Below are 12276 nucleotides of genomic sequence, written 5' to 3'. Positions count from 1 at the left end.
GCACAGAGGGAGAGGGAGAATCAGACTCCCTGCTGAGGATTCTGAGATCATGACCTGAGTCCAAGGCAGACGTTTAACCAGCTGAGCCACTCAGGCGCCTCTGGAATGATTAAAGACAGAACAAGCGTCAGAGAACTTGACCTCGATCCTATGGGAAACTAGGAATTGCTGTAGAGTCTCCAGCAAGGCAGTGTAATGTGTTTGCAGGTTAGGCTGCAGTAGTATAAAATGAGCTACAAGGCAAAAAAAAAACCAAACAAGATAGGCCTATCATGAAGGCTAGAAAGGGCTTTTAAAATTGCGGCTAACCCACCTTTAAAATGGTTAAAGAAGGAGAACGTTTTTTTCTCCTTGTAACTGAAGGAACCGTGACAGCATGAGCCTAGTAGGAGTAACTAGAAATTTGAGATTTTTTAACAGTCTTAAATTTTTTTCAAGAAGATACAGTAGATTTTTTTAACAAATGTTTAGAGATCTAAATATGTTTTTGACCAGCCTGAATAACTATGTCCAGAAAGATTCATTTTAGTGACAAATTAATTTTTTATTTTACAGGTGAAACATCCGGTTACTAAGCAGTCTCTTTATCGGGACAGCAACTGGATGAACAAAGTGTAAGTTGAGAAAAGTGAATGAACAGCTTATAGAAAAGCAGAATCATCCAGTAGCACCTGCTGTGTTAGGTAGAAATCTAAACCTAACCTTGCAGTGTGCTTACCTGTACTCAGAGTCAATTTAAGAATTTATTTGGGGATAGGGGTAGGGTTGCATGATAGCACAGTTTGCTCCTTAGAAAACTTTCTAGAGACACATTCTTGCTTTCCTTGCAGAGAGGAATTTTCTTTGGATAATGCTGCTTTCCCTTTCCTTGCGTATTCTGGAATCCCAGCAGTTTCTTTCTGTTTTTGTGAGGTAAGTCTGAACTCTAAAGTTATATCTTAGATCTTCTTTCATCAATTTTGAGACCTAGAGTGCTTAAAATGTTTTAAGAAGTTATACAGATGCAGTTATTGCATGCTCCCTTATTATCAGTCTCAACGTAGAATTGTTCTCAATTAGCTTAATTAGCAGTTGAATGTATTTGCTAAAACATCTTCAATTAGGTATCATGAGTTTTAATAACAAGGCTACTACCTATTGGACAGTGCAGATACAGAATATTTCCACCAAACAGAAGGTTCACCTGGACATTGCTGTACTTGATACCTGTTAAAGATACCGTTCTAGACATCTGTCCAAAGATGTTAATCTCTTGAACAGGGATTATGGGTAAAAGCACAAAAACCAAACAGATGTAAGGTTGTTATGAGACAGAACTTTGAACAGACCAAGTTGTAGGAAAGCAAGATTGGCTTGTTTCAGGAGCCAGTTAGAAGGCCCTGACGGCTGCTCTGAGTAAACAGAAGGATGAAGGCCTCTGTGCTGAAGTGCTAACGTTGGAAAGCCAGCCCTGTAGTGGGTTCTCCAAGGGATGAAGAGATCCTAGAGTTTTAGTATAGGAGGTCAGGGTGGAAGGTGTTAACTTTTGCATCAAATTATTGATCTCATGGAGGCCAAGTCCTCACGTGACTTTTTATCACTGGATGTTTTGGCCTGGGACTAGGAGGGGAAAGGTCTGAAGCAAGGGAGTGATGTAAGATCTGGATTTGGAGATTAACAAAACTGGAACTCTCTTGACCCTCTGCTAAAACAGCAGTGTGGATGGCATTGAAATAGCTGGTCACAGTATCTGTTTAGTACAGTAGGAAGAACTGAATGTCTGGTCCTAGGGTTGAGGAGATTTATGGATGATTTCTGTTGACCTCCAGAAGGTTTTTAAAAAAAACTTACTTCTTAGATGTCAAAAACCTAGCAGGTAATACAGAACTATATAGTCTGAAAGTAAAGAAAATAGAGTTGAAGAAGTAGTTACTTAAATTGTCTAATGAAGGTAGAGACAACTTCTTATTAGAAAGGTAACTTGTATGAATGGATTGAATGCTGAATCAATAGAAAGAAGGTCAATTTTAGTCTAAGTGTGACACTTTATATCAAAAATACACTTCACGCATGCTGTCCTCATTATTTAATGAGCCAAACTTCCCAGAGAGGAAAATAAGGATACAACCTCAAGAAATTTGGCTAGACATCTCTTTAGGGAATATGATGCAGTAGAACAGGGATTCTATAGGACCTAGAAGAAAGCAGTCTTTCTAGGAGTAGGTTAGCTTCATAGGAAGCAGCAAAAGTAGTTCCAGTATAGTGGATGGGAGATAAAATTGGAGTAGGAATACATTAGAAGCAAGGGAAGAATTCCAACTACTATTACCTTGATAGTAAAATGAATGTGTGGCTCCTACTCTTATGACCCACCTGTGAGTACATTCACCTAGCTTTGTTTTTCAGGACACAAATTATCCTTATTTGGGTACTACCATGGATATCTACGAGAAACTGAAACAGAAAATTCCTCAGTTGAATGAAATGGCACTTGGAGCAGCAGAAGTAGCTGGTCAGCTTATAATGAAACTTACCTATGATCTTGAATTGAACCTGAACTATGAGATGTATAATGACAAAATACTTGCATTTGTGAAGGATATGAACCGATTCAGAGCAGACATAAAGGTGAGCACTAATTAAAATCAGGTTCTCAGTGCTGAAATATCCAACAGTTTGAAGAATGATGTTTAATTTAGCTGTTCCTGAGGAGGGACAGGGTTGGTAGCTGAAGTACATTTTAAAGTGAACTAATGTATAAGTTTTCATAGAATTTGTAACTCATTTGAAAGGGAAGTTGAGAGGCGGTGGGTTATAAATCTAGGATATACCACAGTAAGTATTTCAGAATCGAATTAGCCTAAGGTATGTTATGTTTATGTAATTCCAAGCAACCTGTAAAGAGGACCCAGAGAATATAAAGATCTCAACCATGACTCTGGACCTATGAGTTTGGGCCATAGAGCATATATGCCTTTCAGGGATGTCACAGATGGAGAGAGAACATAGCCAGTAATTACAGTCTTACTTAGTGTTGATTCTTTGTTCCTAGTATTCAAATGCTTGATAAAATCAAATTAATAGTAATCTGTGGTTTCCAACTGGTTTTATGGTACTAGAAGTCAATTTAACAGATCCCTTCAATGAAGTAAATCACTGATAAGTCTTAATGATTATGGCTTTCTTGAAACTTGATACTATAACTGATCAGAAAATGGGACTTACGAGAAAAATCACTAGATTGTGAAGTTCACTCTACCAAAATGGTTAAGATTTTCCCCCATCAGCAAATTGGCCTGGAAACAATATACTGCACAGGATTATATATTAAGTAAATTATGTTAAATTTCTTGACGAGGACGGCTTCCTTGGGAAACTAAGAATGGATAACTGTGCCATCTGCTGGGCTCAGATACAAGTGTATTACTCTAGTTCATAGAGCCTGGGACCTCCTGGGCAAGGTGCCTAAGTCTAGCATTCTCTGCTCGGTCTAGCATTCTCTGCCCGCGAGTCACCCCCTTTTATCAGAACCGTCTCAGTTGCTAGCACTAAATTAGAAATGTATGTAGAATAATATCCTTAGAATAAATATCTCATAGGAAGTTTCATGTCCTTCTGCTTCAGGAGATGGGTCTGAATCTACAATGGCTGTATTCTGCTCGTGGAGACTTTTTCCGAGCCACCTCCAGACTAACAACCGATTATAAGAACGCAGAGAGAACAAACAGATATATCATGAGGGAGATCAATGACCGTATCATGAAAGTAAGTAAATGTCTAAAAAAGGGAGAACTAAAGTATGTTGATTTTTCATTGGTAAATCTTGCATTTCTAAAAAGTAGAGTAGTAATTCCAGGACCTTAGAATCCTTTGCTGCTTTAGAATTGAGCACAGATTTTTAACTCTTATTAGCAAGACCTAGAACTGACATACCTAAACTGGAAATACAAAAGGCATTTGACCTAGTATTAACCTTTTTAGAAAGGGATCATTAATGATTTTTAGCTGTCATTTTCTCTGTATTCCTGTTCTCCAATTCAGCCCTTAACTGCTTTTATCTTAATCTGCTTGGAAGAGGCAGGAGACTTGATTACAGCGGGAACTTGTAAATCTTCCATATGTATGCTCTGTAACTAAAAAAAACCCAATACAATTAGAGTTCACTTTTACAAATGAATTGACAGCTTACTTTATAATTTTAATGTTAGAAGATTAGTAGCCTGGTTCTCCACATTCTTAAATTTGGGGATTTTTTACATTTAAAGTGAGAGAATGACAGTTGTTTTACTACATCAGGTCCTCCCCTCACAGCAGAAGTCCCAGCACTGTGTAAGTTCTCTTGTATGTTTTTGTTTCCATAGGTGGAATATCACTTCCTCTCACCCTACGTATCTCCGAGAGAGTCTCCTTTCCGACACATTTTCTGGGGCTCTGGCTCTCACACTCTGTCAGCTTTACTAGAGCATTTGAAGCTGCGTCAGAAAAATAACAGTGCTTTTAATGAAACACTGCTGAGAAACCAGTTGGCTCTAGCAACTTGGACTATTCAAGGAGCTGCAAATGCCCTCTCTGGTGACATATGGGACATTGACAATGAGCTTTAAATGTAATGCTCGTAACTCCTATAAGAACATCAGGGTAGTGTGATTTCTAGACTTGTGCTGGTTGTGCTAAATTTTTAGTAGGGCTACAAAACCTAATATTGTTAAAATTCTACCCAACCATCTTGGTACTCCTAGATATCTTTAGGCAGCAGCTTTTAATACAGGGTAGGTACCTGCACTTCAAGTTAAAGTGAATAACGACTTAAAAATGTTCATGATAGAATCTTTTCTCTGATCATCTCTAAAATTTTAAATGCTTTGTTTGGTAACTGCCTCTTTCTTGTTACAGTTATGAAAAAGAACCAGTTACATGAATTATTGCTCTAAATCCTAAGGACATGAACTGGTAATCTTCTAAGGGGGACGAGGAGGGTGGTATCTGCTGAAGGCTGAATGCGGTGGCTTGGTGTGATCCTCTGCCTTCATTTGATGCTGGATAGGAGATACCAGGTTGTAAGACCTCATTCTCCAAATGAGATATATGCCTTCTCTAAGGATTTAGCTGGTTTCCACATCCTTGAATGAAACAGTTAACTTTCAGAAGAGATGGGACTTGTTTTCTTGCCCATGAGGTCTGAAGCAGAGGTCCTTCAGTTGGATAAAATGAGGTTCAACTGTTTATCACAGGAGTAAGGCCTTAATGTGTTAACCTCAAGATTATTTATGAAAAGAGGAGACCAGAAGCCAAAGACCTGTATTTTCTTTTCATCCTCCCCTCCCCTGTAAGCCTTTGTTCATTAGTTTTTTGTCGTTTTTGTGTTTCCCAAAGTATTTTGAAAGAGAACCAGCTTCAGGTGTTTAATTTCAAACTCAGTTTGTCAGACGTTAAAGAACACACTGCCAAATTTTGGCCAAAGTGTTAATTTTTTGGAAAAGCTTTCTATCATTTTGGCACTGAGATATTTATTGTTTATTTATCAGTGACAGAGTTCACTATAAATGGTGTTTTTTTTTATAGAAGATAATTATCGGAAGCAGTGCCTTCCATAATTATGACAGTTATACTGTCGTTTTTTTTTAATAAAAGCAGCATCTGCTAATAAAACCCAACAGATACTGGAAGTTTTGCATTTATGGCCGACACTCGTGGGTTTTAGAAAACAGCCACAAGCCAAATAAAATTTTAAAGCTAAATATCGGTAAAGAATTCCATTTAATTGGGGGTTGCTAATCAAGTTAGACTTCTGTTTAGCCAACCAGATAAAAATAGCAGTTCTCCTAAAGGGAAGGAATTGCAACCAAGTTATAAATTAATGTCACTTAAAGGCTTGATAGTACTCATATGTGTGAAATTTTACAGCTCAGTTTATCCAAGGTGTAACTTTAATTCAAATTTTGCAAAATTTCCAGTACCTTTGTCACAAACCTAACTCACATTATCGGGAGCAGTGTCTTCCATAATGTATAAAGAACAAGGTAGTTTTTGCCTACCACAGTGTCTATATCGGAGACAGTGATCTCCATATGTTACACTAAGGGTGTACGTAATTATCGGGAACAGTGTTTCCCATAATTTTCTTCATGCAATGACATCTTCAAAGCTTGAAGATCGTTAGTATCTAACATGTATTCCCAGCTCCCTATAATTCTCTTTTAGTTTTAGTTGCAGAAACATTTTATGGTCATTAAGCATTTGGTGGGTGAATTCAACCACTATAAAATAAAATTACTTCCTTCAAGATTCTTTGTTTTTAAACCTAATGTAGTATCTCGTTATATTTGTGGTTTCTCCAGGTCTTCTGTTTAGCGGGATAGTAGTATACATTTATAACGTTTGCCGTTGACAAATGAATTTAACTTTATCCCCTTATTTGTATGTTCTCTCCTGTAAACTTAGTTCATAAAAGTTTGAATCCAGAATTGACCTTTTAGCTTAAATCAGGGGAAACTTGCCTAGGAGGCTCGGGGGGGGGCGGTGGAGTGAAAGGTGTAGGGAAGCAAGGCTTGCAAAAGAATCTTTGAACATGTCTACCTACCCATTAGTATGTGGTGGTTTTCAGTTAAATATAGATGTAAGCAAATAAGTTTGAAGCTACATGAGTAAGACTTTATTTTCTGGTCAGCCATCATTATAAACCTGATAATCAGCTGTTTGTCGTAGGGCAGTTCACTCTAAGAAATCGTCACCTAAGAAAAAGCCTATAGGGTCTCTTAAGGTTCTTAAACTTAGCGTCACCTGCCTAAGTTAACCTCGATCTATATGATTACAGCCTCACTGAGCTGCTTCACTGCTCGCAGTCTGTTTAGTCTTCACAGTGTTTTCTCTTGAACTGGTATTTAGTGTAGCTGAGTGAAAAGGTCATAGCTGGGATCCCTGGTTTGGGTATCATGCTTTATCATACTTTAATGAAAGCTCAGTAACTTCAAGACATAATATGAATAATGGGCATCCATTTACAGCAGTAAATCTCTTCAAAAACCTCTTTTCCATGGTGAGGATTCAGTTATTTCTAATCCAAAAAGCCACTAAGTGGTAAGAGGCTTAATATTCCTGAATGAAATGTGTATCTGACTAGCAACAACCTGCTGGACTTCAGATTTTTTCTGGTTATAGATATCAAGTGCATTTTGAAGGTAAAGGATAAAAGAAGTGAGCTCTATCGTGACTCACTGTTCTAGAACTTGCATGACCTTTACTGTGTTTCCTCTTTGAATGTTCTTGAAATTTCAGTTGGCTAAACATGGCTTGTTAGACTTGCCAACCTACTGCTCATCTATATCTTTATAAACAAGTGATATGCCCTTAAAATTGTGTCCAAGCTGGTATGTGCAACAGTGTGGAAATCCCTTATCTGATTTAATAAAAATGCTTGAACACTGAGTCGTCATTTTTTAAAATAGACTTTTATTTTTTTAGTGCAGTTTTGGGTTCATAGCAAAATGGAGCAGAAAGTATGGAGTTCCCATATACTCTCGGCCTGCACACCCCTGGCCCAGCTTCCCCCACAATCAACATCCCCCACCAGAGTAGGACACAGGTTATAATTGATGAACATACATTGACACAACATTATTGCCCAAAGCCCATAGTTTACGTTAAAGTTTAATTTCAGTGTTGTACATTCTGTGAGTTTGGACAAATCTACAATGACATGTATCCACCATTTATAATACGGAATAGTTCTACTGCCTTGAAAATCCTCTGTTCTCCACCTCTTCATTTTCCCTCTCCCGCATCCCTGGCAACCACTGATCTTCTTATTGTCCCCATAGTTTTGCCTTTTCCAGAATGTCATGTAGTTAGAATTGTACGGTATGTAGCCTTTTCAACTTGACTTCTTTCACTTAGTAGTAGTAATATGCACGTAAAGTTTCTCCATGTATTTTTATGGCTTGATAGCTCACTTCATTTTAGTGCTGAATTTTACGTTGTCTGGATGTAAGTTTGTTTATCCATTCATCTACTGAAGGACTGCTTCATTACTCCCAAATTTTGGCAATTATGAATAAGGCTGCTATAAAGATGGGGACAGGTTTTTAAGTGGACGTTTTCAGTTCATTTGGATAAATATCCAACCAAGGAGTGCAGTTGCTGGATCATACAGTAATAGTATGTTTAGTTTTGTAAGAAACTGCCAAACTGTCTTCCAAAGTGGCTGTACTATTTGAATTCCTATAGCAACGAATGAGTTCCTGTTGCTTTGCATACTTGCCAGCATCTGGTGGTGTCAAGTGTTTGGGATTTTAGCCATTCTAATAGGTGTACTAGTAGTGATATTTTGTTTTAATTTCCATTTTGCTTACGACATTATGCTGAACATCTTTTCATGTGTTTATTCATCCAGTGTATGTCTTTGGTGAGGTGTCTGTTCAGGTCTTTTGTCCCTTTTTCTAATTGGGTTGTTCATTTTATTGTTTTTAAGAATTTTGTGTATATTATGGGTAACTGATTTGTCAGGTATGTGTTTTACAGATATTTTTGCCTGGTCCGTGGCTGGCTCGTCTTCTCGTTTTCTTGACAATGTCTTCTACGGAGAAGTTTTTAATTTTAATGAAGTCCAACTTAATTCTCTCTCTCACGGATCGTGCTTTTGGTATTTTATCTAAAAAGTCACCGCCAAACCCAGCGTCATCTAGATTTTCTCCTGTGTTATCTTCTAGGAGTTTTATAATAAGTTTTGCTTTTACATTTAGGTCTGTGATCCATTTTCAGCTCACTTTTATAGAGAGCATATGGTCTGTGTCTAGATTCATTTTATTACATGTGGATGTCCAACTGGTCATGAGTTTTTGTTAAGAATACTCTAGTAAGACTCTCCCTCTAGAAATAGGAGCTATGTATGTAATTTTAAATGTCCTTAATAGCCACATTAAAAAACTAAAAAGAAACAGGTGAAATTTTTCTATATTTAACTCCATATATCCAAAATACTATCATTGAACATGTATGCATTAAAAATTATTGTCAAGATATTTTATATTCCTTTTTTCAGGGTAAGGCTTCAAAATCCATTGTACTTATAGCACATCTCAATTTGGAATACCCACATTCCAAGTGCTCAATAGCTACTTATGGTTAGTGGAACACTGCTGCTATATATATAGTGAAAGGCATGATTGGTAAGATTTTTGGTTTGTTTTTATTTTTTGTTTTTTGTGTTTTTTTTTGTAACAGGCTTTCTACTATGCAGTTACCAAAAAAGCCATCATGCAATTTAATCTCCTCACTACAAGTGCCAGCCAGGATTCTTCAGTAGAATTGGAGGAATTGCCCCCACTAGAATAGGGAAGCTTTTTAATTGCTTCACCTGTGCCCAAGTTTGCTCCTGTGAGAATGCATAACTGCATGCATACTCTTGAGAAGCATGACAAAAATTAAACTGCTGTGCCTATGTGAAAGATGGTGGGCCAGAAAGCAGCCCTAAACAAATATTTGAAGACATGTTTATCTGCAAGATACACTTTCACTTGGAACATAACATATCAGATACCGGTATCTTCCTTGTGGCTACCAATGGGTTTACTTTTTTAGGTGATCATGTTAGAGCCTTTGCCATTTGGTACATCTGTCCTTTAAACTGCCTAATGTTTAATCCATCCCACATGGACTGCTTTGACTAGTTAATACCCCCCCCTTTTTTGACTAGTTAATACCTTTTTTGAAAATATGTACATTCTAATGGTCAAAGTGCAGAGGGGTCTGTATTGAAAAGTAAGTTTTTCCTCTTGTTTTTCACAATTTCTCCCTGTATCCACAATCACCAATTTATTTTTTTTCCCCTCAATCACCAGTTTCTTGTGTATACTTCCAAAGTAGTCTATGCATAAGTGAAAATGTCTATGAAACCTTCAAAAAGCACACATGGGGGGTTTGGTTCCACTATCACAATGTCAGCCCTACCAACCCAACCCTCCCACTGCTTAAAATGATAAATTGGTTAAAATAGAAAGAAAGGAAAAAGGAAGAAAGAAAACCACCCAAGGGCTTTAAAAAGTAAAGGCAAACAGACTGGAGGGGAGTAAAACCTGAAGTGTTTGGCAAGAACAAAGAGAGGAGACAAAAAACTAATTGAATAATGGTATGCCAAAGTCCAACCATATCAATAATTATATATTATGAGCTATTAACATTCTAATTAAAAGACTGACAGTGGGTTAGGGAAAAGCTCACATGCTACCTATTAGAAACACTTTAAAGACACAGATGAGTTTAAAATCAAAAGATGGAAAAAATAGAACATGCAAATTAGCATAAGATTAGAGTGGCTATATAAATCCCAAATAAAATAGACTTCAGTACAAAGATTATTGCCATAGATAAAAATTAGGAATGTTTCATAATGATAAAAGGGACAATTCATCAGGAAGATACTACAAGTATAAATGTGTATATGCCTAACAGCCTTAAATTACATGAATAAAAAGTTTAAAGAATTGAAGGAAGAAACTGACAATTTTGCCATAGATCTAAAAAAAAATTTTTAAAGATTTTATTTATTTATTTGAGAGAAAGTGAGAGTGAGCACACGAGAGGGGATAGGGTCAGAGGGAGAAGCAGCCTCCCTGCCGAGCAGGGAGCCCGATGCGGGACTCGATCCCGGGACTCCAGGATCATGACCTGAGACGAAGGCAGTTGCTTAACCAACTGAGCCGCCCAGGCTCCATACCCAATGTGTAGGACCCTGAGATTAAGAGTCACATGCTCTACTGACTGAGCCAGCCAGCACCCTGCTGTAGTAGATTTTTAACACCCACTTAGCAGTTCATAGAACAACTAGACAAGTCAGGACAGAAGATTTAAACCACTTTATCAGCCACCTCAATCTACTTGACACTTATAGAACACTACCTCCAACAACAGCAAAATACTTTTTTTCAGGTATGCATGGCATATTCATCAAGATAGAATATATTCTGGGCTGTAGTATTAAAGTTATACACAGTGTATTCTCTGACCACAGTGGAGTGAGAAATCGGTTACAAGATATGCAGGAAACCCCAAAACGTCAGGATATTAAGCCACATATCTGTAAGTAATTTATGGGTCAAAGATGAAATCACAAGAGGAATTAGACAAATTTGAATTTAATGATATAAAATTTGTGGATGCAGGTAAAGCAGTGCTTAGAGATACATTGCTCAGTACAGTAGCCACTAGCCACATGTGATTAAATTTAATTAGAACTAAAAGTTCCAATTCCTCACACTGGCTACATTTCAAGTGCTCAGTAGGTACATGTGGCTAGTGGCCACTGAATTGGACAGCAGAAAATAGGATATTTCCATTACTGTAAAAAGTTCTATTAGTCATGGCTTAGAGGGAAACTAAGAGTTTTAAATACTTATATTAGAAAAGAAAAAACATCTAAAATCAATGACCTCAGTTTCCACCTTAACAAGGTAGAGAAAGAAAAGCAAAGTAAGCCCAAATGAAATAGAAAAAAAAAAGGAAATATAGCAAAAATCAAAGTAGAAATCAGATAATAGGTAACAAAGCCAAAATCTGATTCTTTGGAGTGAAAAGCACAACTGAAAAACCCCTAGCTAGACTGATCAAGAAAAACGTATGAAACAATCAGCACTTATCAGAAATGAAAAAGAGGTTATCACCACAAGTTCTATGGACATTAAAGGAGAATAAAGGTATACCATGAACAACTTTATGCCAACAAATTAGACTACTTACACAAAGTCAACAAATATATTTATAATTCAGCTTAGCCAAAACTAACACAAAAATCAGGAAATCTGAATGGCCCTATATCAAAGAAATAAAATGTATCAAAACTTTCCAGAAAGGGAACTCAAGACTCAGTTTCACTGGTGAATTCTACCAAACATTGAAGGAAGGAATACCACCAATCTTACAGAAACATTTTCAGAAAACAGGAAGAGGAAACTGTTGAGGCTAATAAAACATACCAAAGCCTAACAGACATTACAAGAACTACAGACCAATATTATAATAAATACAGATGTACAAATCCTCAACAATACCAGCAAATTGAAAACAATGTATAAAAGGATAATATATATGTTATGACCAAATAAGATTTATTCCATTCCAATATATCATGACCAAGTAAGATTTATTTGAAGAATGTAGGGTTAAAATCTATGTACCCAGCAATGCCCCACATATATACATATAACTGAAATGAAAACATGTCCACACAAAAATTTATACATGAGAGATCATAGTAGCATTATTCATAATAGTGTTCATTACCTCATGAATGAATAAACAAAATGT

At 36.9% G+C, this 12276-nt stretch overlaps 1 protein-coding gene across 4 annotated transcripts in view; it reads left to right on the top strand.

Annotated features, from left to right (window-relative positions):
- TFRC (transferrin receptor) overlaps positions 1-7404 on the top strand; it is a 28467-nt gene extending 21063 nt beyond the window's left edge. For all 4 annotated transcript variants that reach the window (XM_025875929.2, XM_025875918.1, XM_073894884.1 and 1 more), the window contains exons 15-19: positions 556-614; positions 831-912; positions 2386-2607; positions 3604-3744; positions 4341-7404. In XM_025875929.2, coding sequence (XP_025731714.1) covers positions 556-614; positions 831-912; positions 2386-2607; positions 3604-3744; positions 4341-4583 — 747 coding nt within the window. In that variant the 3' untranslated portion in view covers positions 4584-7404. The remainder of the gene's footprint in view (positions 1-555; positions 615-830; positions 913-2385; positions 2608-3603; positions 3745-4340) is intronic.
- Positions 7405-12276: the final 4872 nt, after the last annotated feature.

This window comes from Callorhinus ursinus, unplaced genomic scaffold, assembly GCF_003265705.2.
Source record: "Callorhinus ursinus isolate GAN/ISIS: 27379988/994484 unplaced genomic scaffold, GSC_fseal_2.0 scaffold1, whole genome shotgun sequence".
In the NCBI taxonomy this organism is placed as follows: Eukaryota; Metazoa; Chordata; class Mammalia; order Carnivora; family Otariidae; genus Callorhinus; species Callorhinus ursinus.
The sequence above is the reverse complement of the archived record's forward strand: the minus strand, read 5'-3'. Positions and strand labels throughout refer to the sequence as shown.